A 10,517-nucleotide genomic window follows, 5' to 3' on the forward strand; every position below is an offset into this window, starting at 1 on the left:
CTTCCGGAAAATGTCTGGCAGTTTATCGTCGGATTTTTGCGCTTTTATCCAACAGACCGACCTCGTAGCAATCATTCACGGGCATCCTATGCAACTATCTTTCTTCCAACTAGTTCGGAGTTGTGTGCACTGTGTATGGGAACCGCATCAATCTGAATAATCAATTCTCTTCTGTGATGGCGCTAAACAAACATCGTAGTCCGCAATGTAAACAAACATGGCGACTGTCGGGTCGCCTCCACCGATCGCTAAATTATAATGATTTCTTGTTTCCGGGTTCCTGCGGCGATTTACACGTCTATTTAATGGTCAAAACACAGCAATTTGGGATGTTATCTCGTCTAAGCAGGGTGTATTCCGGTAGATTTTAGCCTCCTATATGTGTTTTCCGGTGTTTTCCGGTGTTTAACTGTGTTTTCCGGTGTATTCCGGTAAATAGGCAGACCGTATCAGCCCATCTACTAGATGATTGTAAGGTTGCTGAGATGTAAATAAGAATTAGGCTGTCACATGTAATACTTTGTGAGATCTACCGACTACAATGTAGCAGTTGGAAATATGACTCCCTTAGTGTTCTAGCCAGCCAGATTTTTTTTGTCATCTCAATTTTATGTCGAGCACCGAAGGCACTATACAACCCTAGGGTACGTAGTCAGGGGATTACATGTATACTCTCCTGAAAAAATTTGAAATCTTGATGGACTGGGCAAAATTGTTGTTTAGCGGCGAAATTCTGTCCAATAACTGATGAACAAACAGTGGCTAGAACACTGTATGACTCATTTACTTTTTCTTCAAAATGCTCATCCTTCTGAATCAAGGCCATACAGAACATTAAGTAGTTGTTTTTACTTTCAAAGAACTTTTCCTAAAAGAAAAAAAAGCTTTCACATGCAAAGACAAATTTGGACAGATGAAACTTTTCAGTCATGCACTGCACAGTTACTGTACTACTAGTTCTCCCAGAGGTTCTTTCTTTTCTTAGAAAATGCAGGACTGGTCTACATGTTGTTTTTCTTACATTTTTTCTCAAATATTAATTTTCTTTCTACTTGTCAACCATTTCAAATGGCAATGACTGTATATGAGAGGAAATTAGCATCTTCACCAAGCCTTGCTGGTGACTGCCAAGAACTTTGTTGCCCAGTATTTTTGTGTGTCTCCTTTTCAGTCGGTTAAAAACAATTTCATTTTCATTCAGGACTTCTACACAAGACCTTAATTGAACTGCATGCTTTTAAACAATACATCAGTACTGAACAATTGCTGACGTCGCCTGAGGTTTAATATGTTTGCCTACTTCCAATCTTGTTTCCAGACGTCTAGACATTTTAATCCACAACAGGACAGACTCCTATTTTACCTTCTCATCTTCCTCTTTTGTGACGTCTGGGGGCTCAGAAGACTACAGACAGGGATATACGACCACACATGGAGGTTTAGTTACATGTAGGAAGGGACACATCAATATTCAGTGTGTTCACTGTCATTTCTTCAACATTCCTGTTGTGTGTATTGTTAATAATATACGTCAAAAATATTCCTGAGCACTTAGGTTTCGTCATGAACTAGTCACATTTTGTTTTGCCCAACATTTTTTCTTTATGGTTGCATCAGTAATGGATGCCTACATGTATAATTAAATCAGTATGGTCAATTGCTCATATGCCGTAAACACAATTACTGACAACCTCCTCATACATGTACATGTACATGTATAGTACACTCATACATGATTGTACATTGTACAGTACATGTAAGTAATATCATGCCAAAGCTGGGCCGTGATAACGTTAGATACGGGTGTTCTGGGCTTCCAAACATTCCATACAATAATTCAAACGTGTTTTGTACATGTTACATGTTGCCTGCTTTTGAAAATTCACATGCCAGATTTGGATATGGGAAGTGATATTGTTTAGGGACACCAAATTTTGCCACACTTTAAATGTGTGTTTTCTTGGTCCCTGCCCTCCAACGGGTCAGATCTCCCTCCTCCGGGCCATCAGACCCGGAATACACCGTGTAGTATTCTATAATGATATAAATCTTTATTGCATGTTCTTGCCCAGATGGGCTAAATGCACAAGAGGATATGAATACTGGAATGCTATATTCTAATGCTAAGTGCTAGGATTCTATACATTACAACAGTATACCTATCATCTACTGTTAGTTGCCCTTTCTTCTCTCTTTTTGAAACATCTGGAAACATAATTACATAGTTTGTCTACTATACATTTGTTCTTGCATGACATCAAGTGTTTAAACATGTTCTGCTTTGACATTTTCTTACATATCTTGTCTAATTGTAAAGTATTGAATATATTTGTCCTGACCAGGTGCTGTAGATCGTAGATGTCCCTGTTCTTGGCCTGCATGTCCTGGACTCTCTTCTGCATAGCAGACACCTTCTGTTCTGACCCATTCTAGAAGAAACCAGTAACTTTAATTTTAATAACTTCTCATAAAAAGTATGCAGGCCACCCCAGGCTCTCGTTCTTCCCTCGTACCATCAAAGAATTGAACGAAACTTGAGCCTGGTGTGGCGGAGGCGGGGTCTCTCGCCCTGTTCAAAACTGGACTGACGAGGACCCTGCTGCATTGAGTCAACCCTATATATACACACACCTTGTACAAGTATTATTATATGAATTATATTACTAACACACTAAATTCATTTGTCTTGTCTCTTATACAGAATCAGTGATTTATGTTTCTTAATGCCCTTATTCATTTCCATTTTATTTGTATCAGTTACTTGTTTTGTAACTACACTAAAAGTAACACATGTGGAGTTGCTAATAATCCAATTGTTATTGGGCTAAGCAGTACAAAAGAAGAAGTACATAATAGAAACATAATAAATATTACATTACAAAATGTAACTATCATACAGTCACATGAAAAAGGAAGATTAGCGTACCTTCCCTGTAATTTTCAGTGGTCCAGGAACGGGGAGGGCTGACAAAAATGCTGCAGTTGCTGTCTGTAGAAATGAAATAAAAATAAATTTCTTCATTTTATTCTTTAAAATTCAGGCCCCTGGCCCATATCACATCAAGAACAGAGAGACAAAAGATGAAGGCATGGTAATTTATTCTTTATAGGTCTAGCTTGATTATTGTGGTATTAGTTATTATAACTAATACCACAATAATCAAGCTAGACCTATGAAGAATAAACTTCTTAAAAACTACATGCAGGTTAATGTAATGCCTCCAGAATGTGCTGAGACTGAGGTTGTAGCCGTCAGAGTGAGTTAGCGTAGCGATGATCGTATTATCACTGTGAAGCAGCCAAGTGACAAACGAGACAGTACAAAATATATTGTTTCCTAAAAGTATGTCTCGAGTCAAACGTGTCGGTTCTAAGATTGGCAAATAACAGGCTGTTGCTAGTACTCCTACTTACAGAGAGCAACAACTTCAAGGTGCTGTCAAATAAAAACTCATCAAACAACAGAAGACGGGAAGCTTGATAATTAACCTGCTCAACATACATGTAGCTCACCTTCAAAATGGTACAGACTGTATAATATTCATGACATTTTATGTCGTACTTTGGCAAGGAAAGGATATTAATGTTCAATACGGTGTTTTCCCATAATAATCACATGGGCCAAACCCAGACAGAAAAACTACATGACTGTACATTACAAGTCATGTATGTATGATTGTACATGTACAAATGCAAGTTATGTACATTAATGAAAATGTCTCACAGCATTTGCCACATTTGTAATGCGGAGCGTGAAGGGCTCACGAACAGAATGAATGCATTTCTTATCCGAGTTTGTTCTTTCTATGAATGCCTTCAAAATTCATTCATCAAAACCTGACAACTAGCAATTTAACACCCTGAATTGGAGCGTGTGAAACGCATGCGATGTTAGCTAGAGCACACACTGTTACATTGATGTACCCTAAGGCCACTCCAAGGTTACAGGTTACATGTCAGGACTATACCAGCATCTCTTCTCCCTAAGTCAGAAAGATGGTTATTGAGACCAGCTCAAATGCTCACTTGGAGTGAGGAACAACTGGCCCAATAGAAGAAGCAGGGGTTACAAGGCTGATAAGGAAGGATTTTTCCCATTCAATGTAAATATCATAATCAGACATGTACTTACTGCAATTCCTATGATGAGAGTTTCTCCCACTGAAATCTCCACATTCAGTCCAAAAAGGCTGTTCATGCTCTTAGCCTGAAGGATATGGAAAAGTCAGAAAACTGTGATGAAAACTTTAAACATTAACATTGCCATGCTTGGTAGAGAAAGCAGATGGTTTGAGTGTGGGGTTTAAGAGCTAGAGGCAGTACACATCAGAGCTCTCTACCCATCCTTAAACCGCCTTAAACCGCAACCAAGCCGCCACCGACTACCCCCCATATACCCTCGTCCTGTCATCACGTGACCATCAGCAACTGAAGAAAGATGGCTGATGCCACCTGAAAGCTTCTACATTTTTGAGTTTGATATTTGTGAGATGTATTCAGTTTAAATCCTTTCTGTTACTATTAATATGCGTGGTTTAGCAATGCGCTGATATGGCATGTTGACAGTGAAAGATACAATGTAACCACTACCATCAAACATACTATAAAAAAAATTCAACAGTCCTATACTCTTCTCTCTCCAAAAATCAAGTGAAAAATGTGAAAATCAAGAAGCTCCTGAGATCTAGTTATACTTTACTTCATTCCATAGGTGTGGATGATGAAATATATTTGTCTTTTGTCAAATTTCTTCTCTCCTCCTCCTTCTACCATAAAAGGATTCAATGTCGTCATTTTGGGGCCAAATGACCTAAAATTTGGCAGGAAGATTGAGCGGGCAAAACTTTTTTTCCCCATTGACACAAGCATTATGCTAGATCTATAGTGACCACCTGTCCACATGGACCAGACTGTACTGGTCATCTTGGACAGTTTTGGCTGTATATCCAACTCACCTTGAGTTTGTGCATAAGCTGCCGATGAAGTTCATACTCCATGAAGGGCAGGACCTGCAGCAGAAAGGTCAAGAGAGAAAATTACAAAAACCATAAAACTCACACTCAAACAAAAACACTCTCTCACTTATTTTAAAATTAGGCCACAGCAAGTAAATTTTATGGATAACATCCTTCGCAGACTCCAAATCTAATGCGAGTGAAAAAAACAAGAGAGACCAAAAAAAAAACTTGAGGGTTCCTACATTTTAAAATTTTGACTCAATCATTGTACAAATGGTTTTGATTCAGTAGGAACATCATATATACACAGCCAGCATCACATATTACTGCATCAAAGTAAGAAACAAGACATTAAATCAGAGACTTTTCTTGTCTCCTCTCTTCATAGTTATCTGTCATCCACCTTCCGGCATGGCAACAGACATCTTTGCCCATTTTCGGCATGTTGACCACTGTGAGAAGGCAACAAAATTTGTATTTTTTTCAAAATCAGGCAAAAATTAATGCGCATGCTGATGTCATCCATAAAAATTACTTGCTGTGGCCTTACGAATTGAAAAAAAAAGCGCCATTATTTTTTAGATTTGCATATTAATATATTATACGAGTGAAAAATCTTTAAAGTTTGATGGTTAATTTTAAGTCACCATCAAACTTTTAAACTTAACATCAAACTTACATCACTGACAGCTGCAGCATTGGCCTCCCCTTGTAGCTTCCTTTTCCCCCGACACACCCTGAAACACAAAACAAATTATATTAAAACTGCATATCAAGAACCAATTGTTGGTATCATTTACAGTACAGATTTAAGTGATTGCCAAAAGCAAAAATAATGGAAAACAACGTTGCAAGGGTTATGTGTATTGTGTGTATTGCTGTGTATTGAGTCCTCCTTAAACCTAGCCTGTATGAGACAGCCATGTATGAGACAGCCATGTCCAGTAACTTACCTAGCCTGTATGAGACAGCCATGTCCAGTAACTTACCTAGCCTGTATGAGACAGCCATGTCCAGTAACTTACCTAGCCTGTATAAGACAGCCATGTCCAGTAACTTACCTACTAGCCTGTATAAGACAGCCATGTCCAGTAACTTACCTAGCCTGTATAAGACAGCCATGTCCAGTAACTTACCTAGCCTGTATAAGACAGCCATGTCCAGTAACTGGCAGGTCTACTGGAGGCTCTATAGTCGTAAACAGCACATCTGGGACCTTTCCATGTCTGGAGAGAAACACAAATATTATAATTCATTTTTTCCATTTTTACTTATTTCCATAAAGGTCTGGCCCCTACAGACTGCAGAGTTCTCTAGCATGTACTGTACCCACCTACGGACAGCACAGCTCTCTAACATGTACCCACCTACGGACAGCACAGCTCTCTAACATGTACCCACCTACAGACAGCACAGCTCTCTAACATGTACCCACCTACAGACAGCACACTTCTCTAACACATACCCACCTACAGACAGCACACTTCTCTAACACATACCCACCTACAGACAGCACACTTCTCTAACACATACCCACCTACAGACAGCACAGTTCTCTAACACAATAGGGAAGGGAGTGTTGAGTCGATCGTATGGGATGTGGCAGGGACTACAGCTCATGGAAACCTCATCTGAAGTCCTGGAAAAACAATCATGGTCTTGAAAGAACTTAAACGTGCGTGCCAGATCATTCTGGGACATAAATACAAAATTTCATGTATCTATACCTCGAGTTGTGTGTTATTTCATGTACATGACTTGTATGTAAGTGAAACGTATTTCAGCCAGATGGGTGCAAATTGTTTTACAGAATAAACCATTCATTCATTCATTCATTCATTCATTCATTCATTCATTCATTCATTCATTCATTCATTCATTCATTCATTCATTCATTCATTCATTCATTCATTCATTCATTCATTCATTCATTTTTAAGGACTTGTCACGATTTAATAATCATGTAACCTGTATCTTTCTTATATTTTGTCTGACCCTTACATGTTCTTCCCTCATAACCTGAATAAAATTGGCCAGCAGGCTGATTTCAGCTTTCATGAATACACGAAGGCTCACATGAACAAAGCAACTGGAGTTCCATATGAGAGGTTTAGGTTCAGTGTGCTAATAGCAAATCACTGCCAGATATCTGTACATGTTAAGCGTGTGTGTTATGCCGACATTGAACAATCCAGATTTACCCTTGCACAACAGGGAAAAACTAAATAACAGCAAACAGCAAAGGCATCCAGTGCAATTTCAGGGCGGCAAAATAAAAAATATTCTGGATGAGAAAATCTGTCTGACATTGACATTTGCTGCCATTTCTTAGTACACTTTTATCATCATTTCATACTTGAAGCATTTGAAATAGCCCTAAAACAAACGTACAAAGTCATGTATGTGTGGGGTCCTTTATTTTGGTCCCCCCAATGGATAGCCAATCGATATGAAACAAGCAACTGTTTTCCGGAAGCAATATTATCATTTTGACTCACAGATACATGTATCAGTATGCTGTTGGATCAGGTAAAAAATGACCAGAAAGTTGACTTTGAAAATCTAGTTTTACTATCCTGAAATTGGGTCCCTTTAAGGGCATCCAGTGCAGTTTTTAGGGCTTGGAAACCCGTTTTTTCAAAGCCAAAATTCTAGCCATTTATCTACACTGAGTTGAAAACACACTATCCCAATGTATATTGACCCTCATGGAGCAAAAATTCCCAAAATGCTCACGGAAATGGTTACTGGAAGGGCCCTGGGCTGATTTTTAGGGTACCACCCAGAAAATCTTGGGGCTTGTTTCTGCTCTGTTTTAAAAGCCCAATGTATGAAATACTGACTCAAATGTGCTAATGTTAAGCAGTAAAGTATGTGTCAATATCACAGAGATTGCTTTATTCAGAATATTTCCAGTTTTGCTGCCCTGAAGTCATATTGGATGCATTTAACACAGAGAGTGTCAGTGTGTGTGATATGGTACAAACCCAGGCTGGCCATGCAACAGTGATCGCCTGACCGCGAAGCTGCGTTCTAGCAGAGTGGGACCGTACCCGCTCCCCGCCGACGTGTCTCTCTGTGCCTGCTGGAGCGTCTCGAAGTCACGACGGTCCAGCGAACATGTCAGCAGGCCAGACTGACGCAGAGAGGGGTCTGGGAAAAGACATCTGGTTGGTTAAAGTTTAGTCAATGAATATTATTGATGGAAAATAAAAATGGTATGACAACGTACGGGAGGACCTCCACCACCTGAACCTAGATAAAATTGACCCACAGGACAGAGGCAAGTGGCGTGCTGCCATCAAGCCCCAGATGTATTGTGCAAGCACGTCTAACCCTCGGAAGACGGGGAACAACAGACGATAAGCCGGACAGTGAGTGAGTGAGTGAGTGGACACATACTTTTTTTAACTAGTTCAAACTTTGGAATTCCAGTGTGCAAGGTGTGTTTTTTAAAAACAATGATTGGGCCACACCAATTTAATTTGTTCGTTCTCTGATTTATTTCATTAAAAAATATGAAGCAGCGGCAAAAAAAAATAGAAATAAAAACAGGTCTAGGCATGGTATTATAGCACCAAATGCTACAATTAGAAGTCATGAAGTCAACACAAAAGGCTGGGTTTAACTTAATATTTCACAATGAATTTTGAACTTTTAATCAAACCACTGCATTGATAGATGGAAAAATCGTGGGAGCTAGGAAGAAAGGGATTTTCCTCAACTGTTGGGTGCAAAATATGAGGCATTTATGAGTTGATTCAGAACCAGAATCTTTATTTTTGGCAAATCAGAAAAAATGAAGATGCAAAACCGAGAACCAACAAAACAAATTGGATAACAGGAGGGATCCTAAAATCCACTAGAACTCGAGTCAAAATCCTTTGGTTACTTTTGTGTGCTGTCAATCAACAGCACAGACTGCTACCATTAAATTAAAGATATAGATATTAATATTAATAGTTTTCATCTTGGACATGGCTGTCACAAGATCTAATCTTATTTTAACAAAAGTGTCAGACTTAGGATTGCTCCCATTAGCAACATCAGTGAAAGAACAGAAAAAGTAGCTTTGAAATTTGTTTTGACCCGCACCTTTGTTGAATATGGCTTCCTCTGGTCTGAGGTTGAGAAGTGCAGCTGTGCCGGCAGCTGACAACACAATCAGCTCATCACTGGAAGGGCAACAACAAGGTAAAGTCTGTAATGATGATAGCAAAGAATACAGGAAAATGTATACAGCACCCTTCAAAGATCTGCTTGGTAGATGATCTCACTGTAGATATCATGCACCGCCGTGTTAGTTTAGTTGAATTTCAGTCTGGCATCCAAGCTATAGCAAGTCGGCCCTGGAGCCGAGAAATTGGCCTGTGTAGGCCCTAGAAACAGTCTGGCATCCAAGCTATAGCAAGTCGGCCCTGGAGCAGAGAAATTGGCATGTGTAGGCCCTAGAAACAGTCTGGCACCCAGGCTAGCAAGTTGGCCCTGGAGCCGAGAAATTGGCATGTGTAGGCTCTGGAAACAGTCTGGCACCCAGGCTAGCAAGTTGGCCCTGAAGCTGAGAAATTGGCATGTGTACATGTAGGCTCTGGAAACAGTCTGGCACCCAGGCTAGCATGTTGGCCCTGATGCTGAGAAATTGGCATGTGTACATGTAGGCTCTGGAAACAGTCTGGCACCCAGGATAGCATGTTGGCCCTGAAGCTGAGAAATTGGCATGTGTAGGCTCTGGAAACAGTCTGGCACCCAGGCTAGCATGTTGGCCTTGTAGCCGAGAAATCCCGGACCTTTACAGTATTGGCCCTAGAAACAGTCTGGCACCCAGGCTAGCATATTGGCCCTGGAGCCTAGAAATTGTCCTGTACAATCTGGTACCCAGGCTACATAGATCAAACTTTAGGTGGCAGGTCTAAAGATACAGGCCATTAAACCAATCACCCATAGTTATTAGACTTGTGCATGTGTCCCCGGGGCCCTATATATATTGTGTCGGGCTGAAAAAATTGCCAGTGCAAAAAAGAAACCCCGCGCCAAAAATGAAGAAAAAAATCCAGTGTAGCATCGGGTGGTGTAGTGGTTAGAGCAATCGACTATGAACAGGGGAGACCCGGGTTCCATTCCGAGTCGTACCTGGGACATGTCTGAACATGCGCCCCGACGTTGTGCCCTTGGGAAAGGCACTTTACACGACTTTCCTCACTCCACCCAGGTGTGAATGGGTACCTAACTTCGGTTGGGGAAAGTCGTATTGAGGTCACCTTGTGGCGCCGAATGGCAGCCGCACAGACCCTTGCGACAGTTCCACATTTTTATTAAAAACAATTGTGGAACATGTCAAATATTATGTGTATCATGATTGTGTATTATTTGATTGTTGTAATTGTTGTGATTTGTATTGATTATTATGTGATACCCTGCATCAATTCAGCCGTATAAAGGCTGCGACTGCACGGGTACTGTTTGGACAATAAAAAAAAACATTTTTATTAAAAATGCAATAAAAAAAACATTTTTTATTAAAAATGCTATTAAAAAACAAAGAACCCCCCCCAAAAAAAA

The 10,517-nt window shown here is 40.0% G+C and overlaps 1 protein-coding gene across 6 annotated transcripts in view; it reads right to left on the reverse strand.

Annotated features, from left to right (window-relative positions):
• The window catches only part of LOC109466436 (C2 domain-containing protein 5-like), a 46,360-nt gene that overhangs the window by 9,956 nt on the left and 25,887 nt on the right, over window positions 1-10,517 (reverse strand). For 5 of the 6 annotated variants that reach the window (XM_019764156.1, XM_019764158.1, XM_019764154.1 and 2 more), the window contains exons 16-25: window positions 9,054-9,133; window positions 7,946-8,111; window positions 6,496-6,597; window positions 6,095-6,184; window positions 5,638-5,695; window positions 4,956-5,009; window positions 4,133-4,207; window positions 2,927-2,989; window positions 2,340-2,429; window positions 1,364-1,405 (exon numbers count right to left, since the gene is read on the reverse strand). In XM_019764156.1, coding sequence (XP_019619715.1) covers window positions 1,364-1,405; window positions 2,340-2,429; window positions 2,927-2,989; window positions 4,133-4,207; window positions 4,956-5,009; window positions 5,638-5,695; window positions 6,095-6,184; window positions 6,496-6,597; window positions 7,946-8,111; window positions 9,054-9,133 — 820 coding nt within the window. The remainder of the gene's footprint in view (window positions 1-1,363; window positions 1,406-2,339; window positions 2,430-2,926; window positions 2,990-4,132; window positions 4,208-4,955; window positions 5,010-5,637; window positions 5,696-6,094; window positions 6,185-6,495; window positions 6,598-7,945; window positions 8,112-9,053; window positions 9,134-10,517) is intronic. The other variant, XM_019764155.1, reaches the window with a different exon arrangement.

Source organism: Branchiostoma belcheri, unplaced genomic scaffold, assembly GCF_001625305.1.
Source record: "Branchiostoma belcheri isolate BF01 breed outbred unplaced genomic scaffold, Haploidv18h27 scaffold167, whole genome shotgun sequence".
Classification (NCBI taxonomy): domain Eukaryota; kingdom Metazoa; phylum Chordata; class Leptocardii; order Amphioxiformes; family Branchiostomatidae; genus Branchiostoma; species Branchiostoma belcheri.